This window comes from Sapajus apella, unplaced genomic scaffold, assembly GCF_009761245.1.
Source record: "Sapajus apella isolate SASKATOON/1434 unplaced genomic scaffold, GSC_monkey_1.0 scaffold27, whole genome shotgun sequence".
Classification (NCBI taxonomy): domain Eukaryota; kingdom Metazoa; phylum Chordata; class Mammalia; order Primates; family Cebidae; genus Sapajus; species Sapajus apella.
The window spans coordinates 1059430-1072849 of NW_022436967.1; the positions used below are offsets into that span (position 1 = coordinate 1059430).

General features: G+C 33.8%; 1 protein-coding gene across 1 annotated transcript in view; it reads left to right on the forward strand.

Annotated features, from left to right (window-relative positions):
* The window catches only part of SLC7A11 (solute carrier family 7 member 11), a 72023-nt gene that overhangs the window by 11228 nt on the left and 47375 nt on the right, over window positions 1-13420 (forward strand). Inside the window, exons 4-5 of the mRNA XM_032292274.1 lie at window positions 7566-7691; window positions 11232-11331. Coding sequence (XP_032148165.1) covers window positions 7566-7691; window positions 11232-11331 — 226 coding nt within the window. The remainder of the gene's footprint in view (window positions 1-7565; window positions 7692-11231; window positions 11332-13420) is intronic.

The window sequence follows — 13420 nt, forward strand, 5'->3', positions numbered from 1 at the left end:
ACTTCCAGTTGTAAGTGAGAACATACAGTATTTGACTTTCTTTTTCTGTTATTCCACTTAAATAATGACTTCCAGTTCCGTCCATGTTGCATGCACCAAACACATGATTTTATTCAATTTATTGTGAGCACAATCAAAATGGTAGCTATTCATACTTTTGGAGAGACATCATTTGAAGTTCCACGAGACTAGAGACCTATTCATTGCTATATTTCCAGCTCCTCACACAGCTCCTAGCATATTGTTGGTGCTCAGTAGGTATTTGTTGACTGACTTTCTGAGAAGTCTAAGAACTTTTTCTCTAGCAGAAAAGTTTATAGCCTGTTTACTTGTTAACTTGGAGGATTAGATATCTTCAGTACTTTCAGGTAGTAGGAAAATGATAAAAACAAAATAGAGTTTGCTTCATATGATGTTCACGTCTAGCAGCCTAACGTTTTGTGAGATGAACCATTTTAGCATAGTGGCTACAGCTTAGGCTTTGGAGGCAAACAACCTGAAACTGAAACTTGTTGTTGCAATTCTTACTATGTGATCTTGTGCTAGTTTTTAAATGTATTTAAGTCTCAGTTTTATTTATTGGGAAAATGGCTATGAGAAGATAGTCTATTAATATCTTGAATGGCTAAAGGAAGATTAAATTAAGTCAGTTTTTTGTTAAGGTCATATTCTTTTACATTTTTTCTTTTCTCAGCTTTTATTTTGAGTTCAGGAGTTTACGCATTTGTTACATAGGTAAACTCGTGTCATGGAGGTTTGGTGTACAGATTGTCTCGTCACCCATGTGCTAAGCCTAGTACCCAAGTTATTTTTTTCTGATTCTCTCCTTCCTTCTAAACTCCACCCTCAAGTAGCCCCCCGGGTCTCTTGCTCCTCTTTGTGTGCATGAGTTGCTATCATCTAGCTCCCACTTATAAGTGAAAACATGTGGTATTTGGTTATCTGTTCCTGGTTTAGTTTGCTAAGGATAATGGCCTCTAGCTCCATCCATGTTCCCACAAAAGACATGATCAAAGTCAGATTTTTTAAGATCTTTATCAGAATGCCTTACCTATAGAAAGTTCTTGATAAGTCCACTGTTCCACTAAGGGATTGGACTATCAGCCATTGTTATATTCACCATTTTCTTGTCCCTTGAATGACTGAGGCAGGATCATATCACAATTATATTTAAAAAAGAGAAGAGCAGGGATGGCATTTTTGAGAGCTCTGTAAATTAACAATAATAGTTATTAATTAAAAACTATAATCAGAAGACTTTAAGTGGACTGTATGTAAACATTTATAAATCCACAAATTTTGGTCACTTTGGAGTTAAAATTACATGAATAATAATGCTATATTTATATTTTTGTAAGTCTATATAACTCTTTCCTTGTTTATCCCAATTCAATCAAACATTTTAAAGGAAAAATTTGTGTTTCAGGGAATTAAATGGAAACTGGTCAAGCTAAACTTTAAAACAGTTATAGAAAAGGATAACTATGTTGGGATTTATAAAATCTCTGTAGTAGACATTGGTGACGGAATAGTTAACAAGAAGCCTGAGTAAATCTCAGACAAACCCAAACATTTCCTTCTATTGTTATCATGAGTTACACCGTTCATTTTTAAATTTTGATGTTCCTTCTGCAAGCTTGAAATTCTGAGAAAGAAAAGTGTTCCCATAATCAGCAACAGTTAAAAAGAAAACTGGATGTCCTTATTACTCAGTGGTAGGTAATGTAAATCAGTGCCCTAATTGGGAAAGTCAAACTGTCTTTAAGAAAAATTTAGCTTTAATGGCGCAACAGGGGGTGGAAATGGAAACAGAGAAGGAGAAATTTATCTAGGGGCAAATCTCTCACATCCTGCTTGCTTCAAAGTGAGTCTAGGTGATTTTCTAACTGTTAGGGGTGGAAGGTTACCAAGATGTAGAAAATAGAGTTTAATTGCATGAATTGCTTCCCTGTGATCCTTGGGGAAGAAAACAGTTTGTGGCCATTTGAAATCTCTAGTTAAGCGTAGAAACAGAGCAAACCTGAAGGGTCTTGCTACATCACAGAAAAAAAAGAATTTCAAATTTTGTGAAATGTTAGCCAACCATTTGAGAGATGAGGGTGGGAGTTAACTGAGTGCTAATTCTCTCCCATTTTTTAAAGTAACTGTATTTCATTTCTGTCAAATTTAATGAAGATGAAAAAGCTTTTGTTTATACAGATTTCATCCATTCCAGTAAACATGTCAGGTACATGGATGTTTAGATGAAAAATCTTATAGATTCACATTTGGCTGTTCTTTTATAGCTCAATATTGTAATCACTTTCTTCACCTTCTATAGAAGTTCATGAATTTTCACTGCTCTTATAGATTCAATAAGCATTAAAGTATGCTCAATATTTAAAACATTTATCTGTTGCTCTATTTTCCTGAAATTGAACCCAATAGAATTATATACTTGAATGTCAGAATATAATTATTCTCTTAAGGAGAATATTTTTATTATATTCTGACATTCAAGTGTATAATTATATAGGGTTATATATTTTACATATACATGTTCACTTGAATAATTATTATGTTCTGACATTCAAGTGTATATATAGATATATATATTCAAGTATATATATAGAATATATAGATCTATATATTCAAGTATATATATATAGAATATGTAGATCTATATATTCAAATATATATATCTATATACACACTTGAATGTCAGAACATAATAAAAACATTCTCTTTAAGATATGAGATCCAGTCCTAGATCCATCCCTAACACCATCAATTGTTGTATGTCAATTTCCTTGCTAATTTATTTTATATAGATGAGTTAAGAGCTCCATCCTACTTCTCAAACCTGTGAGAGTAATTGGGAGGAACAGGCAAAATAACATTTATGATTTCATTGTAAAAAAATAAATTTGCCAGTTCTACAAAGGTATCACTTTATATTCTGTTTGACATTTGTGTTTTCCTGGCACCAGTAAATTACATAAAAGAAAATCTAGGACTATTTCTGTGTTAACATGTCAAATATAGCATAAGAAGTGGCTCTGTTTGAATCTTGTGATATCTAGCTATATCTACTTCTTTTCTACCATAGCTAAATTACCAACACAATCAATTCTAGGTAAATACGCATAGTATTAAAATATACAAATACTGCGAGCAACTATCATATACTTTAGGAGGATGACAAGTAAAATGTGGAATCAAAGGTTCCTGAAATCCCAGCTAATAAATACGAACTTCTGGAGAGGGAAAGAGCCATCACGAGTTTAAAAGAACTAGGTACACTATTATTTAAACATAATGGGATCATGTATGTCTTCTGAACTACTTCCCCATTGTTACCTGGGAACTAATGGTAAAAGTGTGGGCTCCAGAGTTGCATTACCTGGGCTCTAGCCTTCACACTTACTACCTGTGTAAACATAGGCAAGTTAAATAATATCTCGAGTCTCAGCTGCTCATCTGAAAAATAAGGCCAATAAAATAACTATGTCATAGAGATGTGAGGATTAAATAACATTATTCATGTAAAGTCTTTGTAAAATGTCTGCCAAAATAGTGTATATTTATGTATCGCTTAACATTTTTATTCCCAATAGTGAAATCCTAGATATAGACTGTCACCCTGCTTTTTAAAGTGTTTGTTGCTACATATCTTCTCTAAAATTAATGCATCCAGGAAACAAATGCTAATAAAAAGATAAAAGGAATTCAGGCAGCCATTACAAACAGCAGTGAAACAACCCACTTTATCTCAACATGAAACATATATACAGTACATCCATATATTTTTATCAGTTTAGCACAAAGTACTCAGAATTCAGAAGCCAAGAAGAACTTGAACCTGGGAGAAAACTCAATATATCTAGACTCTGTAATCTCATTCTTCAAAACCCAAAGACAGACTCGAATTACACAGAGTGCAGAAAGAAATACTTGCCAGTCCTTAAATCACAGCTTCAGTCTTTAACTTTACCTTAAACATCCTCTTCAAATATAGCTTCCTTCAAATATGTATTTCTTATCTCCAGGATTTATAGATATAGCTTCCATTGCCGCATTTCAGTTCTTATGAAACTGCATCATAAATAAGTAAATAAAAACTGTATGTCCCTGCATTTTTATTTTGGTAAAATTTAAGGCGAGCACACAAAAGAATGTCAAAATTGATATAATTATTTTCTCATGTGTGAAATTAGCAATTGTTATTCAAAGGAAGTAAAACTAGGACCAGAGAGCTGTCTTAGATTTCTTTGATTATTGCAATGTGGGTAGGTAGTATTTTTATAAGTATATATTATTTGTTTCAGAAACTCAGAAAGCTCTTGCATTTAGTGAATCCCAAATCCCTTTTCAATATTGTTGGATAAGCAACTACATAGACATAAATTTCACTGTAACGACACATGATGAAACAGCAGTTATAGCCACTGGAGAACCTTCACTGTGCCTCTCACTGGCTGCCTTGTTACTTGTTAAGCTATGCCTTCGGGGTAATACAGGTGCATCTCAGCTGGAATTTGGTGTACCAAATAATGAGTACAATGTCTGGATGCTCAGATAAAGCAGGGTTTTGAGAAACCTTTGAAACAAATTTCCTCTTTTTTCTTCTTTAAAAGTTTGTTGAGGTGTAATTGTCATACAATAAATCATACAGCTTTAAATGTACAGTTTGATAAAGTGTGATGTATGAATTCACTTCTGAAACTATCACTGCAATGGGATTGCTGGATCATATGATAGATTTATTTTTAGTTTTTTGAGGCATTGCCATACTGTTTTCTATAGTGTCTATACTAATTTAGATTTCTACTAGCACTGTACTTGCATCTTAATGAGAATTTTTGTAAAGCTGAGAGGAAAGCAAGGTGAATTGATCAGTTCATAATATCTGTTTGATTTTGTCTTCCATTTGCCTAAGCAAACTTTACAAAGTATTTTTAAAAATCTCTAATACCCAGCTTTTTTTTTTTTTCTATTTCAATAGGCATTAGGTACTTACATTCTTCATGCAAGTAACATAGTTGTTACAAAAATAAGAGTGCCTCTCTCTCTCTTTCCTTCCTCCTTGCCTGCCTCTTTTCCTTTTTATCTTTCTCCTTTCCTCTCTCTTTTTTTCTTTCTCTCTATATAACAATTCTTTTCAATTGTGGAAAGAACTTTCATAAATTGAGTGTGCTTTGGGTTTTAGGAGCCCTATTTAAAAGAAAACACTGCCCTTTTGTTGCTGGTGGCCACATGAGACAATTTTTTTCACTTTTATGCCAATGTTGAACTTCCTTAATTAAAACAATAATTATCATGTAATGACGCATCACGAAGTCATTTACATGGAAAAGGAAAAGAACCACTGGATGATGGAGCAGGGAGCAGAGTTGCACTAACTTATATAAGTGCCTTCTACTGGGGAGAGAGAATTTTATTTCTGTGATTCCTCAGATAAAATAATGTACTTTGTCATTGACAACAGGCCTATTTATCTCTTCATGTTTTCAGCTTCCAACACAGATAAAATATCCCTTCTTAGGTGCCCCTGTAGTTTATTCAGGGGTTTGGCCTTTTTGATCATTCTCATAATTACTCCTTTGAAATATTTCTTCATTAGTAACTCCCTATTTCACTTTGTATTAGATCTTCTGATCCCTTATTTTTCTCATCTTGGAATTTTTTCCAAAAACAAAATGCGTTTTATTGCTTCATTTACTTTTTAATTTTTTTACAGCTTTATTGATGTATATTTGACAAAATTGTAATTTTAAGGTGGACAATGTAATGATTTTATATCTATAGAGAAATGATTATCACAATCAAGTTAGTTAACACATCTACTACTTCATTTAGTTACCCCTCTTTTTTGTTTTGTTTTGTAGTGAGAACATTTAAGTATATTTCAAGGATACAATTGAGTATTTGAAAGTATAGTCACCAAAATGCTATATGTTCATTATAAAATTTATATAACTTTTCCAAAAAATAAATTTAAAAAACTGATAATTATTCAGTATTCTATCACCTGTAAACACCTGCTGTTGATGTTTTGGTAAATACATTTCCAGATATTTTTATTTCTCTCCGTATCTATTCTGTATCTTCCCTCCCTCCTTCCCTCCCTCCCTCCCTTCCTTCCTTCTTCCCTCTTTTCCATCCATCCCTCTAACTTGCTATACTTGTCAGTAATATATCATTAATATCCTTTCTTGTAATAAATATTTAACTGCCTTATAATTTTAAGTGGCTGCGTGTAAACTATTAAAATGATATTAGTTAATTAGTCTCCCTTTAGGGGGTTTAAGCTGTTTCACTTTTTTTTTTGCCTTTAAATATTACATGTTGACAACATTTGCATTGTTAAATTCTGAAGTGAGCTAGTAACTATCAGGCAATGAAAACTATGAGGCAGACTCACTACTATACATAAGGAAAACTTCCAATTGCAACTTGAATAATAAGAATTCTGTAGTTTTGTTTCATTCTTTGAGAAATATATGCATTTTTAATATTTGTTTAGGGAGAGTATATCTTTATAAAAATAAAGGTTACAGTTAATAATTGTAAATGTCAGGAATAAAGTAATGTTTTGGGTTTTTAACACTGAGCATAAGGTTGTTGAAAGAGCGTAAAGTTGAAATCCACTGTCTAGAATAATGTCCGTCATCCAGCAGAGTAATGGAGAAAAGTCTTAGAACATCACCATTTTTCTTGTCCCTTAGATATTCTGAGGACCCAGTTCATTCATTTATTCAACAAAAATGTGTTACGCTACCTAGGCCAGGCATGGAGCTGGACACTAGCAATACAGTGATGAATAACCCATTCTCTATCCTTGAGGTTTTCATGGTCCACAAGGTGTAGAAGGTGGATAGTTATTGCTGCTTGGGAAATTATAGACAGCATCAGAAAGAATGAGAAATGCTTTGAACCCAGTGTGCATCCTAGCCAGGCTATTTTTTTGCATTCATCATTTAGAATGTTGTACTCAAGCCCTAAAACATAACTTGAAAGACTATATTTGTACGGTAAGTTGAAAGTCATCCCTTGATATGCTAATTAGAAAGAAGAAAACCAAAAGAAAAGTGCTGCCAGACGCTAGTCCTGAGAGTGAAAAATAAGATCTTAGCTAACTTTAAACTTCTTGTCCCTTCCTGAGTGTGATCCACGTTGGCAGGCATACCATCATCGAGATAGAGAAGAGTTGCCACATCAGGCTGGAGTGTCAAATTCAGCCACCTGATTGGATGCTGTGATGGCAGCAGGGTTTGGTTAGAAGACATTTTTCTATGATTGTTAGAGTACTACAATATATGTCCACTCTTATATACAAAGAATTCTCATTGTCCAGAGGTTTTATCCGTGTTTCCCAAACTTTAATGTGCATAAAAATCAGCTGGAGAATCTGTCGATTTGTATTCATTAGGTCTGGGGCAGGGCCTGAGATTCTGCATTTCTAAAACACTTCCAGGTAACGTCAACACTGCAGCCTTGTAGATTGCCCTTTGAGAAACAAGGACCTAAAAGGTCTTTGTGCCAGTGAGGATTCACCTTTTGTAACTTCATCTATTTGTTTGCAGCTGTGGTGATGGTCCTAAATAGCATGAGTGTCAGCTGGAGTGCCCGGATCCAGATTGTCTTAACCTTTTGCAAGCTCATAGCAATTCTGATAATTATAGTCCCTGGAGTTATGCAGCTAATTAAAGGTATGGACTGAAAAGTAAATGCTTTTTAAAATACTTATCTGCTTTTGGTCTTTTTTAACACTAACTTTTGCTTGTACTAGCAGAATCCTTAATTAGTCTCTACTTGTGGAACTTAAACTCTATGTTGTCATCTAATTGATTTGAAAGGCTGCTACATTGTAAGTGAGTTGGTTTTTACAGTTGAATGGCAGCGAGGGGATTAAGACTGGGCCAAGCAGCAAAATAAGGCATCAGTGAATTTTCCAGGCATAATGGTTTGGAGTGAAAACTCGAAGTAGAAAAAAAAAATCTGCCAGTTAGTTTTAATTACAGATAAATATTTTTTAACCTTAAAATTGTCCAATAATGGTAATAAAAATTACAGAGAAAAAGGCATCTGGAAAATAATGAAATTTGATCAATAATTCTTTTACTTTCTGGTTATTATTCCTTTTAAATTGAGAGTGATATCCTCAAAAGAGGAGTCAGTATGGGAACAGCATTCCTAAACACCCAAATTATCACAATAAAGTAGTTGTAAAAACTTAATTTTTATTGTTACATTATTTTTCATGTAAAATGTGCATTTCTGCTGAAATGCAACATTTTCTGGGATTATTTGCTTTATAGAGTTTAACATTTAATACGGAAAAAGAAGTTGAGAGGTGATATCATTTAGAGTTTTAGTTGTTTTAGGAAAGAAGCCACATGCAGTTGCTTGGACTCGGTGGAAATTGTTGGAGGACAGAGATCCACATGAATTATGTAATTAGCAACAGGAATATAGCAAGAAATAAATAAGAAAGTGAGAAGAAATTGTAACGGAATGACATAACTTGGGCATGTTAAGTATTTAATGTTTACATTGATATTGTCTGTTCCAAGAAAGGGAATTTATAGAGAAATTTAATGACATTGTAGGAAAAGAATTACACAAGGGAAAAGGAAGTGCCAAAGTTTGGTAAAATCATCACCGTTGGTAGAAGCATTCAACAGTAACAAACACTGAAAGATCAGCTACTCTGTAGCTGGGAAGGGGAGCTGCCGTTGCCCATTTAATAAGCCTAGTGGGAGATTTTAGAGCCCTGCTGGCGGAAATGCTTTTATCAAATCCAGCAACTGCAGCCAACGCAGAATAAACACAGTGAAGATTTTGACCATTTGAGCTTGCACTGAAGAGAAGACAGGAGCTTGCTCTTCTAATATACCTTGGCCTCCACAGAGCTAGCCTGCTCATATTCTATCTTATTCATTAGGAATGTAGGCACAATAATCTGTTTTGTTAGTGCTTTGTTTTTCTGAGTTAACTCTTCAGTCTTCTGTAAAGAGCTTCTTCAGTACTGAAAAGTGCAGAATCTCTGGGTCATTGACTGCTCTTTGACACCAGTTTAGATTCCAAAAGATTATATGCTATCCTTTGAAACTAAGATTAATTTCTTTTTTTGGTGTAATTTAAGACATTATAGGTAGCATTATAGACCGTGTTCAATTTTTACCACTTATTTATATATGTATATGAGGAAGGGTTTGGTTGCCCAAATGTCACTGTATTACAAATTCCTTGAGAGCAGAGGTCATGATATATCTTGAGGTTTTTTTTGGTGGCTACAACATAGAGACACTTTAATTAATAATTATGATATCAATGCTACATGTGACAAGCTTCTTCAGAGATCTCACTCAGAGAAATTCCATGAGAATATTACCACATTTAATGTAAATTTTGACATTTTAGAGGTCATTGTTAGCAGGTATATTTGCTCTCTTACTATAAAATTGTGATTTTCTTCATCTCTAACATGATCACACATTTTACACATTAATCTGAAACTCTAGTAAGAGACTTTGTTAATACAAATTGTGCTTTTATTTTTATTCTAATCAGATCCTCAAAGCAGTTGTATGTTATATATTCGCTTGTGAGGATTTGTTGAACTTTCCTTTGAATATTATGATTTTAATCTTCCTGAGACCTCTGTTATATAGCCAAAATATTTCTGAAGTTTAGAAACAAAATTGCCTCTCTTTTGTAATATTCTCAAAATGGTACTTTTGAAGCTCTGTGCTTGTGACCCAGTCTTTACAGGATTTGGTTTTTCTTATTGATTATTTGGTGCTGCACTCTTAGAAATATTGTGCCTTTATGCCAGAGACCACAGATCATGATAAAAGAATATTCAACAGATGTTTTTGTCTGAATTCCACTATTTATATTTTTCTTCTTGAAGGACACAGATGTTTTAGTGAAATAGGCATTTCTGAATTTATTGTATCATGTAAAAAGTGAGCTCTGTTTAGGAATCATTTACTTTGAGGAAAAAATTGTTGTGATATATAACTCAGCACTCTCCATTTTTGGTCTTCATATTCACCCATATTATATGTATATATATGTTGTGCCTGGACGATGCAGGAAACAACTGAGATTTGACTTGGGAGAGAGAGTGCCTCGTACCCATCATCCACCCCCATCCCCTTTCTGTTTATTTACATGAAGTTTGATTTTAAAACAAACTCTCACTTCCCATTTGGCTAATCTCATTTGCTCTTTTCTTTGGGCAATATAAACATTGTTTCTACTTAAGCTCGAATATTCACTGACTAAAGTAAATCTGAATTTCTAACTTTTAAAACTATTCAAAAGATATATAGGAACAAGTTTCATTGTGATTCACAAAATAGAGAAAAACGTGAGGAATTAAAGCGTTCAATTCACATGTTGCTGCGAAATTTGTTGAAACCTATTTATTTTAGAGTTTGTTATAATATCTTTTCAATATTTATAGGAAAAAACCATATCATTCTCTAGGACAGGGTCATAGGGTGAGTGGACTTTCTCTGTAAAGGACAAAATGATAAATATTTTCAATTTTTCAAGCTATATAGCCTCAACTCTACTATTATAGGCTGAAATCAGCCATAGTCTGTACTTCATGAATGGGCATCTTTATCTTATAGATGAAGAAAACTTTGTAAGAAAGGCTTGCAGTTTAGGTTGGCAGATACAGTCCTCAGGGTTTTCCAGCTTCTGCTCTAGGAGGTAGGCATCTAATGAACTACACAGGATAAACAGAAAACAGAAAGGTAAATGATATAGGAAAGGTGTCCTGAGATTTATTTTTTTCTCATCATTAAGGGGAGACCCTTAGATACCTCTCTGCATTTTTTTGCCCAGTAATACATTGTCTTTACTTTTAAGAATTCTACCATATTCATCAAGATTGTAATTTACAGAACACCTTTTAGTCTTCTTTTATGGTCACAATAGAGGCATACTCAAACAAAGGATTATTTTTCAATGCCATTTTCATATTTGTTATAAATTTATTAAAACAGAAATGTGAAATAATGTTAGTGATCAATCTTTGATCACTAACAATTTTTGATCTCTTTTGGGACCGCTTTTATAGAATGGGCACAAGAAATAGATAAAGATGGTAATCAACAGAAAGTAAGAAATCTAGACCTAAAACAGTGTGGTTCTCCACACCCCCATGTTTCTGGTTAAGAGTGAATACCAACTCTTTGAAAAATCCTGAAATCAGTCTATTCTAATTACAGGTCAAACACAGAACTTTAAAGACGCCTTTTCGGGAGGAGATTCCAATATTACGCGATTGCCCCTGGCTTTTTATTACGGAATGTATGCCTATGCTGGCTGGTAAGTTGAAAGCTCCAGATCTGGCAGTTTGTGTAGTTCATTCACCCCATTATGTACTCAAATTAAGTGCCAAGCAAGGGGCCAGACACATGTGAATAGCCATAATCCAGTGTGATAGGCTTTACTTGAAATGAGAAATAAGGTATTGTCACCTCTACCAGGCCAATTCTTTTGCACATGACAATGCAAACATAACAGGCTTCCAGTCAAGGTGACTATTAGATTTAGCCTGATGTCATTAAAAAAGCAAACAAATGCTGGGTCTTAAGATCCAATAAAAATTACTTATAAGTGTGTATCAGTAAGGACATAATAGTGCCATAAGGTACTAAAGAATAATACTTCACTTGTCAAAAGGCCTTTCAGTGAAAGCTCCAAGGGTATTTACAAATAGTGATTAATTGATTTTTTTTCCAGCTTCTCATGAGATAGAGAAATAACTCAGATGTAGAAATAAGTAAGACGTTCCCAGGAGTTAATGGTACTCTAAAGGCAGAGAAAGAAAAACCAAGATAATGCAGTCAACTCTACTAGACAATCTGATCTGCTACATTTAAAAGGACCTTACATGTTCTTTAAAATTTCCCCAATATCTGAAAATTTAAAAAGCAAAGGTAATTAAAATCATGATGCCACAGATATATTTCCTTTGATGCATGTCCATCTGTGATACCTACCGTTCTGGTTAAGGCATTAAAACTTTGTATTTATACCTTGTTTTGTTCAGATACTTGAAAAACAGTAATTATGGGTAAGAGTGGGATTTTTCCTCAGTAAATTTTATTGACCTAGTAAGATTTAGTAGAGATGATCATTGCAAGAAAGCCTACGAGGTATTATTTAAATATCAAAATCATTATAGTAAGATTAAATTTCATTGTTATGGGGTAAATCAAGGCAATATTTGTTTTTAAATTATTTATAAAACTCATTGTTATATAGCTTTGTCTGTGAGAATGATCTATGAGCCTGAAAGTAATATTAGGAAACTATACTAGCTCAAAAATTATATGAATGCATTTCCAACACAAATATAATTCCATTTGTTTCTTTAGTTTTTAAGATCTTACCTTCTAGCTAATGCATAGAATATAGATATATTTCAAAATGAATGGAGTATTCACCCTAATAATCTCATTGAATTATGAAAATATAGTATTAGAGGATAATTAGGGAATTATGGGAACTTAAAATCTTAACATGGCCTTTGAGGCAAAATATGTTTGAAGAGCGTTAGAAGATTGTAGCTCTAAGGAGATCAGTGTAAAATATTTGCGTATTCCCAGAATATTTTTATAACCATTATCTGTAAGCATCAGTTTTGTATCATTCAGTATTTCTGAAGTCTTTTTGCTTTTGTCTGAAGCACAATGTGGTGCTAGACAGACAAAAGAACTGAGCGTGATCACAGGGTTAAAGCAGAACCAACTGTTCTATGGCTGTTCGCCCTGGATCAGAGCTCTGTGCCCTGGGGCTGCAGCCAAGCTACTGGGAGGGTCACTGGGAGACACCAGAGCAAAGATGGGAGGTAGAGAAAGCTTTCAGGTACAGCCAAGTGTTGGGAGCCCAGCAATACGCAATCAGGAGTGTGGAATGTGAGGATAGTCACAAGGGAGATTTGATTAATTCCGTTGAATGAAATGTCTTTTGCTTGCGAATACCATAGATCTGTTCCCATGCAATCTTAAAATATCCTTTTACCCCCTTCACTTTTCCAATACCCAGAACTAAAAATTCAGGCCACCTGCTTTATGTAGAGCAAAACTTCCCCACTTATGTAGGCTTTTGAGGGCTGATGAATTTCTCCATGGATGAAGATCTTCATTTTGATTTATCTTATGAATATTTAAGTTTATTGATGCTGACCTCAAAATATTACTCTGATTACAAGGTAAAAGGGGTTTACATGAACCTTATTTAATACTTTTACCCATATAATCCTCATGTCTACTCCCTATTTGAAAGACCAAGAAATCATTGATTTCTTTAATATCCTGTTAGGGTTCAATCACAGTATTGTAAAATAAGTCCAGGATTTAAAATGGAATGTTATCTGATACAAGTGACTTATGTAGGGGACAGATAAGTA